At 44.9% G+C, this 26,065-nt stretch overlaps 1 protein-coding gene across 1 annotated transcript; it reads right to left on the bottom strand.

Moving 5' to 3' along the window:
• Positions 1–6,756: 6,756 nt before the first annotated feature.
• LOC149310198 (uncharacterized) lies at positions 6,757–13,906 on the bottom strand. Its single transcript, XM_089534031.1, has 2 exons — positions 13,810–13,906; positions 6,757–10,286 (listed from the first exon to the last, which is right to left on the bottom strand). Exons 1-2 carry the CDS (start codon positions 13,904–13,906, stop codon positions 6,757–6,759), a joined length of 3,627 nt encoding a protein of 1,208 aa, XP_089390157.1.
• Positions 13,907–26,065: the final 12,159 nt, after the last annotated feature.

Below are 26,065 nucleotides of genomic sequence, written 5' to 3'. Positions count from 1 at the left end.
TGGTTTGCCAGCAGAACTGCCACATCTCAATCTTGATGAGCATTGCTATCCTGAGAGAGGGTCACGACTCCGTGGTTTTGCCAGTGGGGTTGCCACATCTCCCTCTTATTTGTTTTTTATGAGCTGGTATACATATCCTGCGAATCGCTGCTTTTCTGCGGCCGTCATTACCTTTGCGAAAACATAGTGCACAAGGCAGGAATACATTGGATGAGACAGCAAAATAGGATCATAATACAAATGTGACAATGCCATATACAAGAAGTTGTTTCAGCCAATGAAAGTCTGGCAAACAGTAAATCAATCAGCTTCATAGTCCAGAATATCCAATGTTTTGGTGGACCTGAGTCAGGTAAATCATGTAGTTCTTCAATCAAATTATTAATGGAACAAGAGTTATCTGACAATTTGAGGCAACACATATCTTGACGTCTTCAGACAGCAAAAGTATTCAGTTGGGCTATAGAGGTGTATTGTAGAGTCATAGTCAGAGGTGAGTGTTACTGCTCTCTGAACCCTGGAAACATCCAAGATAGAAGGGTGTTGGAGAACAGGAACAAGCCTACTCAGACAGCACTGTGTGCCATCAGACACATTGGCAGGTATAGAATTATGAGTTTGACAGTTACAATTAAAAAACTATCCAGGTGGCAATAAAATATGGATATATATAAGTGAAATCTCTTTTCCCAAACATTTTGATCTCCCCTTTGATACCACTGGGCTGAAGGGGCTCCACTGGTCAAGCATAATAAACCAAGTACAACAGTTAACATAGAATTATGGGTTAATACAGCACATATTTTTGATTTCTTCACATAGCAAAAGTAAATAGTCTATGGCTGCTCCATTGTCCAGAGTGGCATCTCTAAGTTCATGTTGTTCATTGTTTAGCATCATGTGAAATGGTTGATTGGATTGAAATATTAGGTTCTGAAGGCCTCGATGCCGTGTGCAGGTTTCAGATACTTGGCTGATGTCCATACTGTGCCTATTGGGGTTGACATTCCTGCACAACCTCTTCCCCAAATGACGGGGGTTGCTGGTCCTTTCCGCTGTCTCTGGAAACTGTCAATATCACACCAAGGGCCACAGCAGCAGGGAAAGTGAAGAAAAATGTTCCTGTGTTGGAAATAAATAATCAGACAGTGCAATTAAATTATTCCAGACAAATCAAATACAACAGATATGACCCGGTTCACAACCTTTTTGTGTTTATTGGGGGGGTGCATTCCCCCTTTTTTGTTTATATAGAAGGAGGCTATTGGGGTCATTAAAAAGGAGAAAGAGGGGACTTTATGGCCCTTTAACTTCTGGGCATAGGCAAAATTCACGAAAGAAATTTGGGATATTTGCACCATTTTAATTGAGAAGCTGTACCATCTCTGAGATTGAAAGGAAAAGGTAAGGCATGTGCCTTTTACTTTGAGGACTGGAGAGCTCAGAAAAGACAGATGGCATTGCGAACAAACTGAACTTGCATATTCTCTGAGCATGTGAAGAGTATGAAAAGACAGAAGCAGAGGAAGCAACACTTTAGACGAGACAAAGGCTGTATAGCCTTATCCTCTCACAGAAGAGAACAAAGGAAAATTGTTAGGAACATAGGAAATTAGTGGATAGGAGAGAGAAAAAGAATCTCTCCCCCCTTTTTGAACTTTAAACAGAGAGGGCTATCCATAGGGAAGAACATAGAAGAATGGCAATAGCAGACTTTAGTAAAGAAGGTAGGATACCAATTTTAGCAAAAATGAGGCAATCTATTTTAGCAAATCCTTTTCTGCAAGCAGACCTATGGAGCACAGGATTAAACTCCAAAACAAAAAGGATAAGGCAGAGGAGAAGGAGGGGTTCTCCCCCCCCAGTAATCCCACTATAGCTAACCCAGATGAAGAGTAAGAGAGACAGATAGACTGTGCTGGTAAGAGAAGCTCTCTCTCTAGGAAACAATGCATGAAAGAAGGAAGTAAAACAACACAAATGGAGGAAGAGTACAAGAAATTCAGGTTTATGAGTTGCAAAAGTGTAGCACAAATCCAAACACATTAACAGACAGAGAAATGAACAATTTCTAGGTGCAAGAGGACTAGAATCTGTTTCTAAACATGCACCACAATTTAGGTAGATGGGATATGTAGTCCTTTAGCCATGAGAACACAAAGCAACCTAGACAAAACTTTTTTCCTACTTTAGCCAAGACAGTTTTTACAGATAGACTATGCTGACCAAAGTGAGGCTTAACAGAAAGGAAAAGACACCTGAGTGAAAAACCAACACAGCAAAGACCTTTGCACTAAAAGAAGAGAGCTGTCTTCAGATTTGCAAATCACGATCAGCCAAACAAACAAGGGAACAAACAAGGAAATTAACAGATACAAGCAACAATTGATAGGATCTATAACAACCATGCTGGCCTCTAGCTGTTGCAATTCTCCAGCCGAGCCTGGGCAAATCAAACACATCAAGGAGAAAAGGGCAGACCGAACTGACCACTAAAAGAATGAGACATAGAACTCCTGCTGACTGGAAAGCCTAGTTTTTCCAAGCACACTCTACTGTTTTATTCCACAAAATTTTATGTTCTCTTTGTCTGCAAGACCTGTGCATCCATAGAGATTCCCAAAATATGGAAAGAGGAAGATAGATGGAATGGAGGATATTGAGTAACATCTATTTGTCACAGACTGTTGGTCTTAGTACCCCTTGAGCCACTTACAGCTTTGTCGAGATGTTTGTGGGCCACCAATGGCACAGACTTGAGGCACAGAGTCAGCCTCCCAATTTATTGGCCACTTCTGTGTTCGCATCACAGTCACATCCACTCCTGTGTGTAAAAGTCCTGTGAAGCTTAAACCTGCAATCACAAGCGTACGGCTGAGCCGCTGGTTAGCAACTGGCTGTTTTATCCACTGTACATCGACACCACCAGGTTCTATATCTGCTGAGTTTGGGGCTGCAGATGGTAACAAAACTAAGTGTGCCGCTGGCATATCTAAGAACAAAAATTGTGGCAGATTAACCGAAACCTGCATTTGAATTGTTCCTGCATAATCACTACCTATAGCACTAGGTATAACAAAAATTCCTCCTTTTGAAAGAGATGATCTGGGTGAAACCAGTCCTATTAGTCCAGAATTAACACATTTCACTTCCTTTTCATTACCCAATGATATGGCAGCTGCCAAGAGATTCATTTCATGTGATTGAGTGCCTATGTCCTGGCAAACTCTAAGCATATCTGCCAATGCAAAATTTCTAGATGCCATCAATGGTTGTAAAGCTTTCTGACAGTCTTTGTTATCTTTTGGCAACTTGATCAACAAATCTCTGGCCATGTCAGGATTATCAACCTGCTGTGCTAAGGCTGCTTGCAACTGATTAACAAAGTCACAGTTCGGTTCAACAGACCCTTGTCTTAAGGTAGCAAAACCCTTTCTAGGCTGACCAGAGGGCGATATTTTCTGAAAGGCCAAGGATGCACAATCAGAAGATATTGCTAGGACCTCTCGAGGTAGCACTGTCTGTTGCTGAATTGTGTCAAAGTTATTTATTCCTGCCAGTTGTTCTGCAGTGTATTGTCCTTCACTATTGCTACCTTCTAACATACCCTTAACATCATTACTTTCCACTCCTGTATCCTTGATAGCTTGCTGTAGTTCTTTCGTTACTGCATATGGCAGTGGACTCTTTTCACAAGCTGCTCCACTATTGTGATCCTGTGTCTGAGAGGTGGGATATGCAGTCAACAATTCTAGATCATCTAAATCAGTTGGATCAGAGCTTCTACACTGCTGAACCATTTTTTGAAATGGAGACATAGCTGCCCCTGAAGGGCTTTGTAGGTTGTTGTTAGGCAATGGAGCTGAGGGATCTTTATCCATTAAGGGCTGTGCGACAGTGGAATGCACTTCCTCGGAAGGTGATAGAGTCTCCTTCCTTGGAGGTCTTTAAACAGAGGCTGGATGGCCATCTGTCAGGGATGCTTTGATTTGGATTTCCTGCATGGCAGAATGGGGTTGGACTGGATGGCCCTAGTGGTCTCTTCCAACTCTACGATTCTATGATTCTATGATTCTATGATTCTATCTATCTCTGGCTCCTTGGGAGGATGAATTACAGGAGCCACAAATGAGGAAGGGGGTTCTGTATCTAATGCCGCTTTTGCCTTAGCTGGTCCTGCCGGAGCAGGCAGGCATTTTTCTATGGAATGTCTACACAAATGCCACAGTTGCAGCACCTCAATTGGCGCTCTTGGCTCTGCATGTAAACTCTTTCCAACCTTTTCCCAAGTATCTGATTTTAAAGAGCCATCTTCGGGATACCAGATGCACTGGTGACGAATCTCCTGAACTAGCCTGCATACATCAGACTTACTAACCTTATTCCCTGCCTTCTGTATCAAATAAAAAAGCTCGTCAGCTATTCCTGCCTCTACCGCTCCCAGCCAGGGCTTTACAGGTGGCAAGGGTGGTGCAATCACTGGCATTGAATAACCTGGTGGATCTCCTGGAGGATGAACTAACGAGGCTAAAGGAGTGGAGGGTTGAAGGCAGGATTTGGGGGTCGTGGATTGGCTTAACCGCCTCACGGCCGTGTTTACTACCTGCCAGGCAATCAGGTGGGGTGCTGCAGCATGAGGTTCAGCCTTTAAATGATTGTCTATCTTCTCCCATTCCTCCGCAGAGAGTCTTCCCTTCTCTGGGTACCAGGGACACTGGCATGAAATCTCTGCTATCAGATTTTCTATCTCGCTTTGGGTGATTTGCCTATCCCCTGATAGCCGCTTAACTATCTCATATAACTCCCTAGCGTGAGACCTTTGTTCGGTGGACAACGTTCCTCCCATACTCACGGGATCCTGTAGAGGATGTGCGCGCAGACTGTTCCAGTCGTGTGAGCTGGGCTGTAGCCGCCTTCTCCGTATCACGTCGGGCCTTTTCTGGATCACGTCGGGGTCACCAGCTGTCGCGGCAAGGAGACGCAGAGACGAGAGTGGGGTTCACAAGCCTCCTCACAACCTTCCTCCCGCCAGGTTTTTTGGCTGGGCTTTTTATTGTCATCTTGCTTACACACAACAACATCAACAACAACAACAATATGGGTTCTTAGCAAAAAGCCTAAGAGGCAGACACAAAACTTACAAACTTTAAGAGATTTTTAATAAGAAGTTAAAATAAAAGTACAAGATACATCATTTGACAATATATTCACTGAAGAACTGGATGACATGAAGGTGATCAAAATAAACCGACAGGAAAAAATAGATGGCATTATACTTGCTTGGAAGAGACTATACAACGTATAATGTTTACATTTAGGAGGCAATGACAAAATAAAGACTAATGGATAAATTGGGATTCACAGTGGAAACAACAACAACAACGCCAGATATAATTCCCTACCAGCGAGTGGCTAAAAACCCTGGCAGCAACACTGAAATTGGCATGCAAATTTTGGCTTGTCTTTTGCTAAACAGGATATGTCACAGGCTGCGCCCGCATTGCAGAAACAATCCGGTTTCACAGCACTTTAACTGCCATGGTTCCATGCTAGGGAATTCTGGGAAATGCAGTTTGCAGCAAAGCCCTGGTGCCACAACAAACTGCAGTTCCCCAAATGCCACAGCATGGAGCCATGGCAGTTAATGTGGTGTCAAACCAGATTATCTCTGCAGTGCAGAGGCAGCCACAAAGATGTAGGAAGAGCATGCAATCTAGGCTGCATCCACACTGGAGAAATAACCTAGCTTGGCACCGCTTTAAGTCTTTTCTGGCTCAAGGCTATGGAATTCTGGGAGTTGGAGTTTGTTGTGGGGACTTCCTTCCTTAAGCTCTGCTCCGCTCTGGGCCCACAACAAACTCCAACTCCCAGAATTCCATAGCCTTGAGCCAGGGCAATTAAAGCGGTGCCAAACCAGGTTATTTCTCTAGTGTGGATGCAGCAGACTCTTCTCTTCACAGTTCCTCCATTTCAGCCAGACTGTGTTTCAATTAACTGAGCCTCAATTAGCTCCCTAATGAATCGGGAGACAAGGTCCGCCATAGAGATTGGGTTATCATACTCCGTGATCAAAGTATTATGGGACTCCATGGACAGTAAACCTCTAGAGTTAAAAATTGGGCATGGGTTTATTACTATTATCATCACCATTAACAAAATATAAAAACACCTTTCTATCTAAAAGATTGTTTTGAGCTTCAGTGACGGCTTATAACTGGAGACCAACCCCCCATGGCTTCCGTATTGAAAATATTGAGCACCGACCAAAAGAAGATGGCCTTTGCCTCCAGGAAAGAACAGAGGCAGGCAGAGAGGGAAAGGACAACATCATTTTCATAGTGGTCCATGAGTCTGAGGAATCGGGGGACAAGTAGGCATTTGTCAAAAGTGGAACCAAAACCATGGGAAAGTGTGAGGCCCACAGAGAGAAAGACAAAAGGACACCTTTTGTGGCACTGAACCCATCGTTTAGACATGGCTTGGAGTCTGCCACGCTTTCCTCTCCATTCTCACTTACAAAGTAGCCGGCCAAGATCCCTCTCCATGTAAAAAATAACAACATTTCCCTAAAATATCCAGTAAGGTTTAGCCTTGAATGACAGGAAGGGCAGCCCCTTTGCTTTTGGGGTGAAGGATAAAAAGGGGGGAACAGAGGGATTTGGCCATGACTTGGTGGGGGGAATAAGGCTTTGGCTTGTGAACTATGCTCAAGGGCTTCACCGCTTTGTCCCTGTAAACCGGAGACTGCCCTGCACTTCAGATGCCTTTGAGAAACTTCAGCATCTCTATCCGTTCCGCATAACCAGGCTGTCGTTCCTCTTCCTCCGAAAGGATCAGTAAGTCTAGGTATCCTGAAGTGGTGATTGAGTTGGCCTTCAAGGTGGGTTTTTGCACCTTCTGGAGATGATGAGAAGCCTTCTCAATGACTTCTGCCAGCTCCTTCTCTGCTTCTTTCAATTCCCTGTGAACCAGTTCCAGGACCATCCCTCCCCTGAATGCCTTTCTATACACTTTCTGGTACTTCCCCACCAGTTGCATATAGCTTTGTTTCTCTTGTATGATGTAGTACTCCCACATGTAGTCTTGCAGGAAGTGGACTTGCCACAGACATCCACCGGGACAAATGCTGCATTGTTGATTATCATTGCCCTTCATGGCATATCTGCATTTCTGGTCCTGGCAAGGATAGTGGCAGGTGTAACTACACCTTTGGCAGTTGAACGCACCATATTTCCTGTTGTGGATCTCACTTCTCACTGAGTAAATTCTTTCCACCTCATATTCAAAATCCCGGTTGGCCTCTATATCACCTGAATGCTTCTCCAGGGCTCTCAACGTTTTCTTTAACTCCTCCAGTTTTACTAGCGCCTTTTGGACCTGAGGTCTCATGCTTTGAAGAGCAGCCTCAAGTTCCTTCCACTTCTTACAGGCTGCTGTTGTTAGTGTCAAACTTTGTGGTCCTAAACCATCTAAGGCCTGGAAAAACCTATCCATGTTCCTCTTTCCCATCTCCCAGACCTTTTGAGTTAAACGATAGCTGTCCTCGTCCTCCGGATCATTACTAGCAAAGAGAGCTGAGTTATTGAACGTGAAATGGACAGGGACTCCCTTGGCATCTCTGGCACAAGGCAGGTCACTTGCCTCAATGGCCCGGAGCACAGGAGGCGTCTGTCCCTCTGCAAAAGTGGTCAGTACGAGAACGTTGTCTCTGATGTCCTTTCCAAAAATAGAGAGCACCCCGTTGAAAATATACTCCTGGGATTGTGTCAAACGGGACTGGGAAGCTTGGACTACAAGACAAACGGCATCCAAGTGATCAATGCCATCTTGGCTGGAGAAAAACTCCCAGATCTCCTCCATTCGCCTCTTGTCATGGTGGACGCCTCTAGCATCCCCAAACCCTGGAGTGTCTATTAAGGTCAAAGAAAAAGGGACTTGCAATCCCTGTGTCCAGTTGATTTCATAGAGAGTCAGTCGGTTGGTCTGGTAGTGAGCATGGCTCCCCTTGGCACCATCTTGGACTAGATTGTATCGAAAATCGTCTTCCCATCGGACACCAAAGATGTGGTTCGCCATCCGGTTGATCAAGGTGCTCTTCCCTGCCCCGGTTTCTCCCAGAAACATAACCACTTTGTGAGTAAACTGGGGATTAGGTTGTCTCCCAAATCTGTACTTCACACAACTTTCACTGCCACTGTAAGCTGGCTTTTCCAATGGAAGGGCATATAGGGAAGGCTGCCCTTTTCTTATTATCTCACTTCTCCCACGGAGACAGCTAGCAAGACTGTCTGACTCTCCTTTGGGGTTTGAAATTGACGTAGTCCCATCATCTGAGAAGGGATTAGATGCTGGGGTCAGAGGACCTGCAACAGTCTTCATTTCCCTTCTTGGACTTTCTTTGCCTGAGTGTTGCCCCTCTCTATTCTTCATAGGCGTTCTTGTGTTTATGCAATCTGTGTTTTCCTCCTCTGCCTTAATATCCTGACTCTCTAGAAAAGATGCAGGTGCTCTTCCATGGGTTTCTTTGGTGCTTCTGGGAGAGATGGCAGGAAGGGTCCTCCTCACAGCCCTGGAAACATCACTGCTTTCGCTGGTCCCTAGTTTGCTTACAGCAGCATAGCGGAATTCGTACTCAGTGTCTGGGCATAGGCCCATGACTGTGACTGTTCCTTCTTTTCCACTGTGAACCCAGTGGCGTTGCCAGTCCTCTTGCCCCATAGTCCTCCATTCCACCTGGTAGTGGGAGATGGCATCTTTCCCACTCAGTGCTGGAGTTAATCTCAGCCTTACTCTGTCATGGGAGATTTCTTCTATCTTTAGAGGTTGAGGTTTGGATGGAGGCTCAAAGTTGGTCTTTACCAAGACTCCGTTTTCATACAGGTAAATAGAGGCACCTGGGTTGCTCTCATCCTGGATGGAGGCCACCAGGAACTGGGTCTTCTCACTTGACCGGTTGGCATGGGCAAAAGCCGAGAAGGACCTGGCCACTTCTTTTGCCCGTCTGATGACCGCTTGGTCCTGGTACCATTTTGTAGGGCTTTGGGTCATCTCCCTTTGGGATGTTTCTGGTTGCTCCCCAGAAGACAGAAAGGCTCTCAGCTCAGAGAAATAGGGCTCCTCTTTGTTTAATGATGTGAACATCAGGACTATCACAAAGTCAGTGTTTGGCTCATAGATCTTTTCCAACAATTCCTTCTGATAAGAAATGGCCTTTATCTCCTTTAAACTTGCCAGGACAGAATTCACAAAACTAACCTCTTGCTCCTTTTCATCCAGAAACTGGGCGAGTCTTTGAGTGCCAAAAGGGGACTGTTTTTTCCGCTTCAAGACCTCCTCCAGGTCCTTCTCCTCTTTCTTTCTTTCACGAACGAGGGGCACCATTTCTGCCAGCTTTTTTTGGAAGTCCCATTTGTGTTGCTCACATAGATCTCTAAATTGATGGAGTTTCTTCCTGATTTCAGGGAAAGCCGTGGCTGCAGGAGTGTTCAAGAGGTCATTGCACCGCGCCTCTGTTTCAAACAGGCCCTCCATTTCATCCACAATCTCAGAATTCAAGGTGTCTCTAATATCATGGGAAAAGCTTCCATATTTAATCTGGCAGTCTTTGAGGTCCAGATTCATCAGGGGATACAGACGGACTTTAATGGGGACCCCCTTCTCCCTACTCTCTCCTAGGCATCTTGGGAGGCTAGCACAGATTTCCACAGGATCTTGAAAAGAGCCTAGACTTTGCTCTAGAGACGGAGCACCATCCCAGCTAAAGCTCAGTTCTTGGTGTTGTGCTCCTTCTTCAGCTTCAGTTTGGGGAGTTGTTTTGGCTTGTGGTGGAAGAAACATTGTCTTTCTCTCTCCATCCCTTGCTACTTTCTCTTTTTCTACATTCTCAGAAGAAGAAAAAGAAGCCTCTTTATCATAATCCCAGAAGGCCTGGTCCCCGTACCACACGCCAGTAACCACATGGGTGGCTGCACATTTTCCTGTTTTGGGGTAAGAGAAATATTTAGGACTCAAATTATTTAGTCCCAGCTTCTCCAACCTTTCCATGGCCAAGGACCTGTAGGTGAGGATGCCCGGGTGCCTGAATGCCTTGGCGCTGAGCAGGTATTTGGCACATCCATCCACCTCAAACAAGCCACAGAGGAGACTGGTCAGCAGGGAAGGTCTGATCCCCAGGGCAGATGCCTTCTCTCCAATGGTGTCCGATAAAAACATCTCTCTCCGACAGATGCTGTGGCTGATTTGCTCTGCATGTTTTCGACACGTCTCTGGGTCCAGCAATGAATGTTCTGCAATTTTGAAAAGAAACAAAGGGTTAATGGGGGAAAAGGAGTTATGCTTCTCCTTATGAAGGGTTAAAAATGTGTTTCAGGGAAAGATAGCCTTAGTCACAACCCTTTTGGATAACTGTGTGCAAGGATGCCTTTGGAAAGTACTACTCAGATACTTCATTTGGCCCCAAGAGCTGCAGAGCATGCAGAGCTTTATCCTGGCTTATCCTGGGTCTATGCACCAGTTGGTCACACAACTGACAATGTGAATCTTTTAGGAAGACTTGAAAAACAATCCCAACATTGATTATCCCAGGATTAGAGAATGCGGAGTTCACCGATAAGCAGTATAGAAAGGTAAATGCTGTTGCTGCCCTCAACCTCTGTGCTCAGGTCCTTCTTATAAACACTAAGGGGCCATTCAGACTACCTTTTACCCCGGTTCAGAAACCAGATTAAAAGCGGGAAGTTCATACTGGCACTGGTTCTTTTACACTCGAATTTGAATCTTGCACACCCATTCAGGGGCAAATGCCCCTTGGCGCAGGTCTTTTGAAAGCGGAGATTTTCCTGTATCTTTTGAGAAAAACCGAGTGCCGGCAAATGTGAACGTGGCCCCGATCATGATTGGGCCAAGTTCAGGAGAGGGATTAAGTCAGAGGGAGGGCAGAGGGCAAAACATGCCTCCCCTTCATCAGGGTAAAGGAGGAGGAGGAAGGAGCCGGAGGAAGGGAACCATGAAGGACAGCATCAGAGTGAAGGAGGAGGAGGAAGGAGCCGGAGGAAGGGAGCCATGGAGGACAGCATCGGAGTGAAGGAGGAGGAAGGATCTGGAGGAAGGGAGCCATGAAGGACAGCATCGAAGGAGGAGGAGGAAGGAGCCGGAGGAAGGGAGCCATGGAGGACAGCATCGGAGTGAAGGAGGAGGAGGAAGGAGCCGGAGGAAGGGAGCCATGGAGGACAGCATCGGAGTGAAGGAGGAGGAGGAAGGAGCCGGAGGAAGGGAGCCATGAAGGACAGCATCGGAGTGAAGGAGGAGGAGGAAGGAGCCGGAGGAAGGGAGCCATGGAGGACAGCATCGGAGTGAAGGAGGAGGAGGAAGGAGCCGGAGGAAGGGAGCCATGGAGGACAGCATCGGAGTGAAGGAGGAGGAGGAAGGAGCCGGAGGAAGGGAGCCATGGAGGACAGCATCGGAGTGAAAGAGGAGGAGGAAGGATCCAGAGGAAGGGAGCCATGGAGGACAGCATCGGAGTGAAGGAGGAGGGGGAAGAGGAGGAGGAGGAGGGAGGGCGGAGGAGGGGGAAGAGGAGGAGGAGGAGGGAGGGCGGAGGGCGGAACATGCCTTCCCCTCGCAGGCAGCTTTCTCTCTCTCTCTCTCTCTCTCTCTCTCTCTCTCTCTCTCTCTCTTCGTAATTTTATTTTTGACAGATTATGCGCATGCTTGTTCTACAGATTGATACATACTGATAGAATGCATCTGCTTGTGCTACATTTCCCTTTCGTTTGCTTGCTGCCGGCACGGCACCTCACTTTGCAAGAGGCTATTATTTTTATTGTTATTATTATTCTTTGTGTAATATGCGAATGCTACAATATGAATGTTACAAATGTTTCTCTTTCAGTTTGGCAAATTGATACAATGTGTGAATGTTTGTGCTACATGTGTGTATGTAAGGAGAGGTGGCATTCTGGGGTGGCAGAGATGGCATTCAGGTGGCCTCCCCTGCAAGCAACATTTTGTTGTTGTTGTTGTTGTGACAGATTATGTGAATGCTTTGGACTGGAAGGGAAGGGAAGAGCTTCCAAAGAGGAGGAAATGCTGGGCTGGAAGCGAAGGGGAAGCCAGAGGCTGGCATTCAGAGGGACAGCTGTGGAAACCCATGACTTTGAGGGAGTCACACTGTCTCAGCCTCAGAGGAAAGGCAATGGCAAATCTCCTTGGAACCAGTCTTGCCAGGATGGGGTCTTTTTAGGGTTGCCATAATCTGTAATGACCCAAATACACACAACACACACACACACACCTGGAGGTTTTTAAATTTGACAAGTTGACAGAATATGCGCACTCTGCTGCCAGTTTTTTTTTAAAGGAGGGGGGAAGCACCCATTTGGTTGGCCAATGGCTGTAGGATATGTCACTTTTGACAAAGCAGAAATGAATTTGATTGACAACAGAGGAGGCTCCATTTTAAAGTGGTAGTGCAAATGTGAACTTGCAGAGGAGCAAATTGCCCCGATCGAGGCAAAGGGTAGTGGGCACTTCTTTTCGAGCAGATTCGAGTTGCGGGGACCCGGATCTGCCCAGTTCTATCCAGCGCAAATGGTCTAGTGAGAATGGGGCCTAAGAAAAACCACACATATAGCCACGAACACAAAAATACCACTAAACACTATACATAGCAAGAGCTGGAACAACTTGACCTTCCTTTGAATCCTTCAGGCTTGACTCTAAGAGTTTATCACATGGGCAAAATCAGGGGTTTAAACTGTTGATTCTCCCATGCAAAACACAATTTCGCACTTAAGATTGTCACACAGTGTCACTATTAAAGAGGCAATAAACAGCAACAAATCATTCATGGGGAAATCCTGAAAATGATTTGTTGCTGTTTATTATCTGTTTAATAGCAATGTGTGTGAAAATCTTAAATGCCAAGTAATTGGTTGTTTAAACCCCTGATTTGACCCCAATTTCTCCCATGAGTCATAGAGTTGGAAGAGACCCCATGGAGTGTGCAGTCTAACCCCATTCTGCCATGCAGGAACTCACAATCAAAGCCCTGCCTGGGAAAGACGGCTATCCAGCCTGGGTTTAAAAATGGTCTCCAAAGGAGGAGACTCCACCATTCTCTGAGGGAGCGTCTTCCATTGTTGAACAGCTCTGACCATCAGGAAGTTCCTCATGAGATTTAGGAGGAAATTCTTTTCCAATAGTTTGCATTGTCCCATGTTCTAGTCTCTGGAGCAGCAGAAAACAAGCTTGCTCCTTGCTTAATATGACACTCCTCCAAGTACTTAAACAGGGCTATCATATCACCTTTTAACCGTCTCTTCTCCAGGGTAAATATACCTCTTCTCATAGGGCTTCATGGCTTCCTGACCCTTCACCATTTTGGATTAGGTGGAATCTCTTTTCTTGTAGCTTGCATCCATTGCTCCACTGTGTCCTATTCTCTGGAGCAGCAGAAAACAAGCTTGCTCCCTCCTCAATATGGCATACATTTAAGTATTTAAACAGGGCTATCATATCATCTTTTAACCAACTCTTCTCCAGGCTAAACATTACCAGCTCCCTGAGTCTCTTCTCATAGGGCTTCATGGTTTCCAGACCCTTCACCATTTTAGCCACCCTCCTTTTCACATGCTTGTTTCTCAACATCCTTCTTGCATTGTGGAGCCCAGAACTGGACCCAGGACTATCCCAGGTGAGGCTAACCAAGGCCGATGTGCGCCAGCGTCCGCTGCCCAGGAGAAAAGCCTGCCAGACCAGTTCTGCCACCCACCTACGCACCCACAAACCTTTCCAGGAAAAGAGGGTTACCTGGGAGAAGAGCGTCCTGGTAGCAGTTGTAGAGCATCCCCAACCGAAAAGGGCGTCCCAAAGCGGGCATCTCCAGCACATCCCTCGGCCCAGCCATTGGCGAAACCAATGGGGCTTCTCCTGCGGCTCTTGTCTGAAAGGCAGTGCTAGATTTTAAGGAAAGGTCAACCACCATGAAAGCTTCACTGCTTCCCTTTCATCCTTTTTAGTCATTTTCCCCTCTTAATTTGGGACAGACCAACATTCAGAAATAGGAATAATGTCAATAATCAAGATCAAGAAAGAGCAGGAACCCTTGAGGCTTAGGCCAAATGGCTGCATCTGGAGCAAGTCACACTCTCTCAGCCTTAGAGGAAGGCAAAGGGAAACTCCCCCTTTCCCCCCAAAACTGGGACTTCCCCTGGGCTTCTTTCACGGGGAACAAGGTAAGAGCTCCCTCGCTTCCAATCCAGTCCAATCCTTCCAAAAAAAGACAGATCATCTAATGTTAGAGTTGAAAGTGACCCCAAGGGTCATCTAGCTCAACCCCTTTGCACTGCAAGATTAAAGCTGTATTATCCTGTGAGGAAAGCAGAATATTTGGTTTGAAAACCAAAACCAGCCTTGAAACCACGCTGGATCCCTCTGAGGCTAGAAGCAGGTTTGATTTGTCCATGTGGATTTCCATGGTTTGAAAACAGGAGAGGAAGGTTTACAGAAAACACAGAGGAACAGCTGGGGAGAATCTAACACTGGCAATAATTTATTACAATAATATCCCAAAAGTATAAAAACAAGACTAATGTAATGTAAGCAACTACATTGTAGTGATATTAGCAAACACATAAATACATAATGCAAAATGTCATGGAAAACTGTGTATCCCAAACAGTTGTATGGATGGAGTAAAGCAAACTTAGACATATAAGTCAGCAACACTGAAAACCCAGAAAGACCTGTATCCTGGAGAGGAGTAAATCTCCCTGGAGTAGAATATACACTGAGGTCAAAATCCTGCAACAAATAAGTGCTCACTGTGCTCCCTCTAATGTTACTACTCCATGGAGAGTCTCCCTTCCAGCTGATGGTAGTTTGCTAGTTGATAGTCGTGAAGCATGAGATTTATGTATCACTGGCTCATATGGCATTTATCACACTGGAGGCATCCCATGCAGAAATGGGGTTTAAAATGGAATTTAAAACCCTCAAAAAACCTAAGAAGACACACAAAAGCACAATTGACTTTCAGACACATCAGGGTTAATGCAACATTAGCCCAGCTAGAAAATAGACAAAATGCAATTCTTTTTTACTTTCGGGATCTTCCAGAAGTAAAAAGAATAGTGTTTTGTCTACTTTCTAGCCGGGTTAATGTCGCATTTATGAACCTTAACAGTGACGTCATCCAAAATCCAACTGCACTTTTGAATGTTTTTTCTACTTTCTGTCTGGGTTAATGTTGGGTTAACCCAGCTGTCGTCTGATAATAAATCCGCTTTTGTGGGGGAGGGGGGGCACTTTAAATCCCATTTTTGCATGGGATCCCTCCTGTGTGATAAACTCCATAGAGCTGGCAGAGACCCCCAAGGGCCATGTAGTCCCACCCGCTTCTTCTGCCATGCAGGAACTCTCAATCAAAGCACCCCATTGACAGCCTCAGCTTAAAGACCTCCAAGGAGGGAGACTCCACTACACTCCATTGAGGGAGTTTGTTCCACTATCAAATGTCTCTTTTCATCAGGAAGTTCCTCCTAATGTTGAGGTGGAATCTCTTTTCCTGGAGCGTGCATCCATTGCTCCATTGGGTCCTGTTCTCTGGAGCAGCTGAAAACAAGTCAGCTCCCTCCTCAGTATGACATCCCTTCAAGTATTTAAAGAGGGCTCTCATATCACCTCTTAACCTTCTCTTCTCAAGGCTAAACATCCCCAGCAGTTCCCTAAATCGCTCCTCAGAGAGACTTAGGCAGAACACAGTGGCAAAATGCAGTGGCACAATTACTTCCCTTGATCTAGAGACTATACTTCTATTGACGCAGCCTAGAATTGGCAGTTCTTGATTAAACCCCATTTGGACTACACTCAAACATTCTATCAAAGTGTGTGTGTTTTTGTGGGGGTTTTGGACTCTAGAAGAGCTTATTCCTGACATTTCTCCATCATCTGTGGCTTTGGCATCTTCAGAGATGTGTGCGTCTTCAGAGTAGAAATAATGCAGTTTGACTGCACTTTAATTGCTCCAGGTGAAGCCTGACCAAAGCAGACTAGAGAGGTATTATTACTTCCCTTGATCTTTGTATGCTGAGGATGGATTCACCTGCCTTTAGTCTCAGACTGGGATAGAATCATAGAATCGTAGAGTTGGAAGAGACCGCAAGGGCCATCTAGTCCAACCCCATTCTGCCATGCAGGAAATCCAGATCAAAGCATCCCTGACAGATGGCCATCCAGCCTCTGTTTAAAGACCTCCAAGGAAGGAGACTCCACTACACTCCGAGGAAGGAGTGTGTTCCACTGTCGGACAGCCCTTACTGTCAGGAAATTCCTCCTGATGTTGAGGTGGAATCTCTTTTCCTGCAGCTTGCATCCATTGCTCCGGGTCCTAGTCTCTGGAGCAGCAGAAAACAAGCTTGCTCCCTCCTCAATATGACATCCCTTCAAATATTTAAACAGGGCTATCATATCACCTCTTAACCTCCGTTTCTGGTCTGGGCACACTGTCCCAGCCCAGCCTTCTGCATTTCGGTGGCCCTTTGGGCACTCCATAAAGTCAAGAGAACAAGACTTGCCTTCTTCAGAGGGTTCTGGCAAGAATGGCTTGGGAAAAGCCCCGGTTGACTCCTCCTCGGTTCCTGGAAAGGGAGCAAAAGATGCCTCCTGTGGGAATGAATGGGGAGGCCTTTTATCAGGCCCTGAGCTCCTCTTTCTTTAGCCTTATTTTAAGCAGCACAGGTGTGCTCAATTTAAGCAAGCCAATGTGTTCCTGAGCATGACTTCTTCAACCACAAATTTAATACACGAGGCAGAAACTGTATGGAGGAAAAACCCAGGGAATGGTTGTTGGTTCACACACCACAAAAAAGAGGAGCAGTGCAACATGGTTATTTAAATCCAAAGTCTAAAACACGCACCTGTGAAGTGAAACAACTGGGGTCAGGTGAACCTTGCAGAAATGATGGGAACCTTTTAGTACCATCTAGAAAGCACTTGAAAGCTTCTTCCAAAATCTATCCAGGGATGATGTTTCCCAAGAGCCAGCGTGATTCAGTGGTTTAAGCATTGGGTTTGATTTGGCCATAGAAACCCAAGGGATGACCTACCTGAGGCTGAGAGAATGTGACTTGGCCAGGGTCACCCATTGGCTCTCCATGGCCAGTTGGGGAATCAATGCCTTTAGGGGGCCACATTTTACACTGTGCTGAGTGCAAAGGAGGGGATGGTGGGGACTGCAGCCCTCCATAGTCCCAGGCTGAGCGGCCAAAGGGAAGACCAGAGAGGGCTCTTCTCCCTTTAATGCTTGTGTAAAGGAGGGACTGGCAACAGGGGATGAAGCTTAAGCAGCACCTGCCAAAACTGCTTTTCTTTCTGGCCGGCCGGCCATTAAAGGGATGGAGTCGGAACTTAAAGCATTTTAAACATTTGAACACATCACTGTTCTCAAAGCAGTTGTCTCTCCTCCGGTTGTTTTCCCTTCTTTCCCAGGGAAGCTGTGCCCAGTTGTTCTAAGTAAGCAATGCCCTTATTGTTAAAAGCTAAAAGCCGTCACAATTTAATACAGGTCAAGCAAAAAATAATAAGAATAAGAATACAAAAACAATGTATAGAAACAAGGCACAAGCTTTATAAAAAGACCCATCAATAAAATACAACAACAACAACAACCATCTTGGTCAGACCCTGGTTTCATCTCTCTCTTCCCTAAATCTTGGGGACTCTGCTGACTCAGCAATGTCTTTATTTAACTCCACTCTTTCCTCAACTCTCGACTGCTTTACCCCTGTCTCTGTCCCCACTTCTTCCTCTAAGACTAAGCCGCAGCCCCATCATTAAGTTCCTCCAGTCCTGCTCTAGAGCGGCTGAACATCTTTGGAGAAAGTCCAAAGAGTGGGCTGATTTTATCCATTTCAAATTTGTTCTTTCTTCCTTCTCTATGGCAAAACAGAATTATTACAAATCACTGATCTCCGCCTATGAGAGGCGTCCGCAGCAATTATTCTCCACCTTCAACACTTTGCTTAAACCTCCCTCTCCTCCTGTCTCTTCATCATTCTCTCCTAATGACTTTGCTAATTATTTCATCTCAAAGATCACCACCATTCGCTCGGAGATAGTCCCCCCGATTCTTCTTCTGCTCTTAATCTTCTATCGCCCTCCCCTAACAAATTTTCTTCATTTCCTCCTGCCTCTTTGGATGAACTCTCTACACTTCTGAACTCTTGCAAACCTGCAACCTGTTCTCTTGACCCAGTTCCTACTTGTCTATAGCTCCCTCCTTTCTGCCCTCGCTTCTCCATATCTTCAATCTCTCTCTCTCTACAGGCTCCTTCCCTTCGGACTTCAAACACGCTCTCATTTCCCCAATTCTGAAAAAACCTTCCCTTGACCCCTCCTCTTTCTCTAGCTATTGTCCAATTTCTCTTCTTCTCTTTCTTTCTAAGGTTTTGGAATGGGTTGTTTATTCTCGCTGTCTTGAGTTTCTTGAAGCCAACTCCATCCTTGATCCCTTTCAGTCTGGTTTCCACCCAAGGCATTCTACAGAGACAGCCCTCACCAAGATCTCAAACAATCTTTTACAGGCCAAGGCAAATGGCCTTTACTCTGTTCTCATCCTTCTTGATCTGTCTGCAGCCTTTGACACTGTTGATCACTCGCTTCTAGTGGATATACTTTCTGACCTTGGGTTCTCAGACTCTGTTCTCGACTGGTTTAGATCTTACTTGTCTGGCAGATCTTTTGCAGTGGTTGCAGGAGGTCAGACTTCATCTCCTGTCCCCTTATCTGTTGGAGTTCCCCAGGGCTCTGTTCTGGGTCCCCTTCTGTTTTCTCTCTACACACTGTCCTTAGGAAAACTCATTAGCTCTTTTGGCTTTTCCTACCATCTGTATGCCGATGACACTCAGTTGTATCTTGCTACCTGTCTTTCACTTAGTCTCAAAAGTGCTGCAAGATCCCTTTGCAGACTGATCATCTGTCCCAAATACTGGTTTGCATTCCAAAATTGGATTCTGGGAGACCAGGGTTCAAATCCCCTCCATGCAACCTTGGAAAGCTTGCTGTGAGTGATCTTGGACAAGTCACAGACTCTCAGCCTCTGAGGAAGACTATGGCAAACCTCCCCTGAATAAATCTGGACAAGAAAATCTTATGAAATGGTTGCCCTTTAGCCATAGTTGACTTGAAGGCACATAACAGGGTATACGGATGGGAGGCAGCATGGTATAATGGTCCCAACGTTGGATGAAGACTCCGAAGCCCAGGGTTCAAACGCCTGTCCAAACACTGGGTGACCTTGCGTAGTCACAGTCTCTCAGCCTCAAAGGAAAGCTGTGGCAAACCTCTCCGAAAACCCAGTCTTGCCAAAGGAACTCTGAGACAGGGCTGCCATAAGCTGGAGTTGACTTCAAGGCACAGAACAGCATCAGCCCATGAAGATGCTGGAACATATCTACTTTTAACACAAACCACAATGCATATGTTGAATTTCTGAGCAATACTATGCGCACAAGTTGATGGTAATTTGTGATTTAAACTTCTTGACTTCTGTCACTTTTGACATGATCTTGGCCAAGGCAGAGGCGCCCCCAAGTGGAGGGAAATGTGCATTTGGCATGCTTTGTCCTGCGGTTGGACATAGGATGCTGAATAAGGGATTAATTCAGAGATATAGCCGTGGACCAAAAAAAAGTCATGTGCAAATTTTGTGGAGAATAAATGCAAAACTGCAAGTCATCTTCAAAATGTTGCTGTTTTTGAAGTTATTCTCACAGATGGAAGATGTGACCGGCTAAAATTACTTGTTGTTTTCTTCCAGAATAAAATGAATGAAATTAGAGGGCAAGTAGAAATGATTTACAAAAGCCACAAACATGGACTTAGCCTCTAGGTTATATAACAGTAATTGAGCTGATAACAGTTGGTCTAACTGCACCTCTCTGGCTTCTGTTGACTTCAGTTGTGAATGCTGGAGGTGTTGTGTAAGAATATTTGCTCCATTGGGGAACTTTGGCTAGCTCAATTGGGTTCCATAGGCAAGAGTTGTGAATGAGGACCGTGTTTCGGTTGGTCACAGCGTGGATTGGGTCTCCCTCTTTTCCTGCCTTTCCCCCGTGGCCCAAGGACCTTTTCCCTTGGCCAGCTCCTCCTGCGCCTCCCGGGTCCAGTATTCTTGGGATGCCTCTTGTCTGTATCCCATGGACCCTTGCCAATCTATGGTACAGAACCTGAGAGAGGCTGCTCCCAGATACATTTCTGAGGCATCGTTTAATCCCTGATACATGTCCTTGATGATATCTGTGCCACTGAGAAGCAGCTGTCCTTCCCTGTTTAATGCTAATGCTATGACTCCAGATAGGATTCCCAGCATCTTTCTCCTAGCTATATATGTGTCTGGGGACTCATCCGGAAGTTGCATCTTGCTTTGGTATCTTGCCTTCAAAATGGTCCCTGGCCACAATATCTGTGCCATCCTAGTTATCCATCCAGATTGATTAGATCGTAATTAGAGACTGCTGCTTCAAACGGATCTAGGCAGAGCCTGGCCACCTGAGTTAAGTCCACACCTCTCTGGCTTCTGTTGATTTCAGTAGTGAACGTCGGAGGTGTTGTGTAAGAATATTTGCTCCATCAGAGAATTTTGATTAGCTCAGTTTACTAAAAAGATGGCCTTCTTAAAAGAACCCCTTTTGGAGCAAATCCCAAGGTGTTTACAGAGGGCCAGACATTCTAAGAAGCAGCGCAGAGGCAGACTTTTGCAATTTAGGGGGGAGTTCTCACTTAAGATTTACAGCGATTTAAACTATACCGGGTTCAATAAAACCGATTCAAAATAACCCCGTTCTTATCCAGCGTTTCGAATCGCTTTTTATGTTCGTTCCTATTTGGCTCTTTGAATCGATGTTTTTCTCCGTCAGCGTTCCTACTTAGAATAAAGCGGTGTATATATAAATCGATTTTGCTCCCCCCTACCATTTTTGGAGTTGCCAATCATGGCAACGTCAGCATGACGTAACGTTAATCCGGAGTATCTTGAACCGGTTTATCTTATTTCTGCGTTTCCATTCATTGACCGTTTGTGATTCGCTTTTAATTTGCCACCTTTTTTTTTGAAATGACCAATGGAGCCGCTTAAGCGATTAAACGTCATAAGCGTCTTTAGCCTTTAAATACCCCTGTTGTGGCCCCCTCCTTCTGTTTGCTGTTTCTCCTTCCATTTTATCAACAATCATGGACACTCGCCATAAACTTGAGTATATGTATTCGCTGATTGTCATGCTTATTGAAAACTTGATGCACCAATGCACAGCTGTGATGGCGTTGTGTGATAGCAGTGAGCATGACGCAGAAATGACTAATTATCTTCTTGTTATGGAAGTAATGCTACCTTTTTATCTGCAAGCCGCTCAGATGAGCTTTCAACCGATGCTTAGAAGGTGGTGGATATACCCCAAGACTGATGTCCACTGGAACGTTTATGCCAAAACTGTCTGGTCTGACTCCAGTTGGAAAAAGCACTTCAGAATGCCCCGTGCGGTCTTTAAAATGATTGCGGACGAGCTGCGTCCCCATCTTTCCCGGCAAGACACACGGTTTCGTAAGGCAGTTCCAGTAGAAAAGCAAATTGCCATGGCCATTTTTTACCTCGCCCATAATGGCTCCTATGCAACAGTTGCAACTTTTTTCGGTGTTGGAAAGTCTACAGCGTACAAGGCAATAATTCAGGTGTTCCTGTGTATGGAGATGGTGCTACTCTGGAGGGCAGTTTACCTTGGTGACTACAGAAAGGTGGGTAGCTATTAATCTCTTTTGGTCTTATGTTCCGCATTTCTATCATATCCTTTTAGTTTACAAATAAAATAGTTCCATGACTTTTGATCTCTAAGTCTGCATCTGTCTCTGTATCTGTCTCTGACAATAGACTTATCTATCATCTATCTATCTATCTATCTATCTATCTATCTATCTATCTATCTATCTTACTATCTATCTATCTATCTATCTATCTATCTATCTATCTATCTATCTATCTATCTATCTACCTATCCATTTACACATCCCTAATTATTTTACTACTCAGATAATTGATTTACAACAACTTTGATTTACTAATAATTTTCTTTATTAAAACCCTAGGTCATGTCCGGCTTTGAAGCGCTAGGGTTTCCGCAGGTGGTTGGAGCAATTGACGGCTGCCACGTTAAGATTAAGGCACCTGCTCACGAAGGTCCTCAGTACATAAACCGAAAGCAGCAGCACTCCATGATTCTACAGGCAACATGTGATCATACTGGAAAATATTCTGATTTATTTTGCGGACATTCTGGGAGTAACCACGACTCATTTGTGCTTCAAGAATCTCCCATCTACCACGCATTAAAAGCTGGCCTGTATGTCCCCGGTTGTCCAACATTGACAACTGCTGGAAAACAGGTCAGACCGATTCTTCTGGGGGACGGTGGGTACCCTATAAAGCCTTATCTGCTTATTCCGTTTCAGGTTGGGCATAATAGGAGGGAGGGGGTTTATAATAGGAAATTATCATGCTCAAGAATCATGGTGGAAAGATCATTCGGGCGTTTGAAATCTAGATTTCACGCCCTGCAAAGAGGTCTAGACCTCTCTGTTGAAAACGTACCTTCCGTGATTTTAACCTGTGGGATTCTGCATAACATAATAGAGAGCAATGGAGAAGTATTACAAGGACGAAACACTTCTCCTGAAACATATGTAATTGATCCTACTACTTATCTCACTGATGAAGAGGAAAAGCAGAAGGGGGAAGAGATAAGAGATGCCTTTGTGGAGTTCTTTAATTCCTAATTTCCTTTGTAGAAATGTAAAGGCTTCACGTGTAATTTCATGGAAAACTGTGTAGGATTTCCAAACTTTACTTTTCAACATTTATCATATATATAACATAAACTGGCATTTCAGTAATCATAACTAACTTGCTATAATGTGACCCTTATTGGTGTGTTTGAATATGGAAATGAATATTTGTTAAATTTTCAAATAAATAAACATCTTTTATGAAGTACCAGTTTGCAATTCTCTCTGCCACTCTTTTACTTCTTTACTTTTGCAATTTATTGGTTATATTTGGGCAAAACATTAGTGGATGGTTACAAGAAGAAATATATTTCTGCAATAGTTACTATTTAATTTACCTCGGAAAAATATATGCCTCTCTTTGTGGTGATTATGCCAACAGCTTTGAGAATCACCTGCTTTTTTGTTTGCTCTTTTTTCTTTCGTTAAAATTAGATTTTCTACACATATGAATTTGCATTCACATAATTTCCTTTAGAGCACTTTGCTCAAGACAATTTCTCAATGATAACAGGGTGTGCCTATTTCAAAATGTTCCCGCTGCGCTCTTCATAACCAAACCCTCCCAGCGCTATTTTATTGATGGACCATGCGCCTCCAACAACAGCTGTATATATAGTTAAATATACATTTGTTCACTTTGCATTCCTTTTTGCATTGCTGCCCAGTTTCACCCGTTTTCATATACCATGATGTTTCCTGCAAAACGCCTTCTGTAACACTTTGCAGATGCTGTTACGTTAGCAACGCTTCATTACCTATGATAACATGGCGCGCCAATTTCAACATGGGCCCGCTGCAGAAGCCCTGCGCAGTGTTATTGCTAGCGCTGGTTGTGGTCTGTTTATTCATTGAAAAGGGACACACACACACACACTCAAGACTAATAGAAGCAAAGGGAGGAAAAGTGGAAAAGAACAATGGGCATCACTATGGGTGATGCTCACCTGGATGGTATCCTTGGAATCAACCACAATATCAGCAACACGAGAAACAGAAAAGGGAAGGGTTACGTGGAACTACATTTGAACACAGACTGACAAAGCCTGCCTGGATTCCCATCCAGAAACCAGAACCAAAGACTTGCAGGACTTTAAATGGGCTTCTGTTCTGTCTTCAGTGGAGGTTGTTTTCCTATGTCAAAGTAAAACCGAATTTACACATTGTTTGATCTATAGCCAGCCTCTTCGATGGGGAAGGGTCATCACTGCCGGAATAACTGTGTTCTGCATAGCATCTCAAGACTGTATATCTGTCCAAGGTGTGAAAAGATTCTTCCTAACAAAGACTCTGTTGCATACGTGGGATGCCCGCTTTGCTCTTATGGAGGACTCTGGTCGCCTCCCATCATGCCTTTTGTATAGGGTCATGAGAAAAAATGTCTTCACACTATGAACGTTAAGGCTCTCTTAGAGGCTTCTATGTTCAAGCAATGCTAGGATGGCAGCATCCACATTACCTCTGCCAATGCACTTTAGATGTGGGGATTTGGGGGCTGTTTTTGTAAAAACCCAACCTCGGTAACAGTTGTGTGAGCTTTAGTCTTTCCACAGCTGGAGAGAGAGAAAGGCTGAGCTGCAATGGATATTTTGGGGACCATAACCATCTTCTTGGTCATCTCCCTGGTCCTCCTTGTGGCCTGGAAGAAAGTGGAAGCCAAGAAGAAGAACTTGCCCCGGGTCCAATGCCTCTCCCCTTCATTGGGAACCTCCTGCAGCGGAAGACCAAAAACACAGCAGAACAAATGAAAAAGGTCGGGAAGGAAACTTCAACAAGAAGTCTCCAAAAATCCAAGGAGACTGGAAATGTCCCTTTTTTGCTACTACAATATCCAGAATATACCAAACAACACAGCCAAATGGATTTGGGGTGGGGGGATTTAAGAATTGTGGTACTTAAAGGGGGGAACCTTTCCATGATCCCAACTCCCTCTGAGAGGCTTGACATGTTGGGTCTGATGAGGTTTGTCCTCTACTGGACTCTGCTTTGGACCTCATGGCCAGAATGAATGCAGTGTCATAGAGACCTGGTTTCTCTTTCCTCTGGAGAATGCTATTTGTGTCCCACCTCTCTGAAATCCCTCGGCGGGCCATAGAAAGAAATAAAGTTAAACTAAACAATTTAAACAGAAATCAGATGGCATTCTTGACTCACCTTCCACACACATGTACACACATATGGCACATGTTGCCCCAGGCAGAGACTTCGCCATGTGGCCGGCCATTAACACAGAACAATACACATGCAAATCACTCCTGCATTCACAGTATATATACAACCAACTTTTTTCAGGCAAAGCATTCTCTGAAGATGCCAGCCACAGATGCTGGCGAAACGTCAGGAAGAAACTCTGCTAGAACATGGCCACAGAGCCTGACAAACCCACAAAAAACTATTCGCCATGTTAGTCTGGAATATCAGTCCACAAAGAGATCTTGTAGCAGCTTTGAGACTAACTGTGCAAAAGTAGTTGTAGCATGAAGCTGCAGCATGAAGGGTCTGGAAACCATGAAGCCCTATGAGGAACAACTTAGGGAGATGCTGCGTAGGTTTAGCCTGGAGAAGAGATGGTTAAGAGGTAATATGATAGCCCTGTTTAAGTATTTGAAGGGATGTCATATTGAGGAGGGAGCAAGCTTGTTTTCTGCTGCTCCAGAGAACAGGACCCAATGGAGCAATGTATGCAAGCTACAAGAAAAGAGATTCCAGCTCAACATTAGGAGGAACTTCCTGAGAGTAAGGGCTGTCCGACAGTGGAACACACTTCTTCCTCGGAGTGTGATGGAGTCTCCTTCCTTGGAGGTCTTTAAGCAGAGGCTGGATGGCCATCTGTCAGTGGGGATGCTTTGATTGAGGGTTCCTGCATGGCAGAAGAATGGGGTGGGACTGGATGGCCCCTGTGGTCCCTTCCAACTGTATGATTCTATGATTCTATGAGCTTTCATAGATGCACAGAGTGAACTGGTGCCCAGGAAGGACCTTTATAACCACCCACAGAAATGCAAAACGTGTGGGTCTGGTGATGAGGTGGCAAGGTCCTTCCTAGGCACCAATTCACTCGCTGCATCTGAGTAAACAGACCAAGTCTACAGAGGCTTTAGTTTTCTATTAAAATGGAGTAACATTTCTCAGGTGGAAAATATATCCCACTTTTTCATGATTTGTCTTTTAACCTTCACTCTTTTTTTCCCTATCTCTCTCTCAATGCTCTCCTCCAGTGCCTCTTCCCTCTTCT

The sequence above is a fragment of the Sceloporus occidentalis genome, unplaced genomic scaffold (genome assembly GCF_023333645.1).
Source record: "Sceloporus occidentalis isolate IW3139 unplaced genomic scaffold, rSceOcc1.0.p SCAF_7, whole genome shotgun sequence".
NCBI classification, from domain to species: domain Eukaryota; kingdom Metazoa; phylum Chordata; class Lepidosauria; order Squamata; family Phrynosomatidae; genus Sceloporus; species Sceloporus occidentalis.
Note: the sequence above shows the minus strand (reverse complement) of the source record. Positions and strands in the feature narration are given on the sequence as shown.

Excerpts from the sequence above, each read along its gene's own strand:
- LOC149310198 (XM_089534031.1), bottom strand. The coding sequence starts at position 13,906 with ATGGCTGGGCCGAGGGATGTGCTGGAGATGCCCGCTTTGGGACGCCCT. Across the intron at positions 10,287-13,809 it reads CCAGGACGCTCTTCTCCCAG|AACATTCATTGCTGGACCCA; the intron begins GTAACCCTCTTT and ends TCAAAATTGCAG.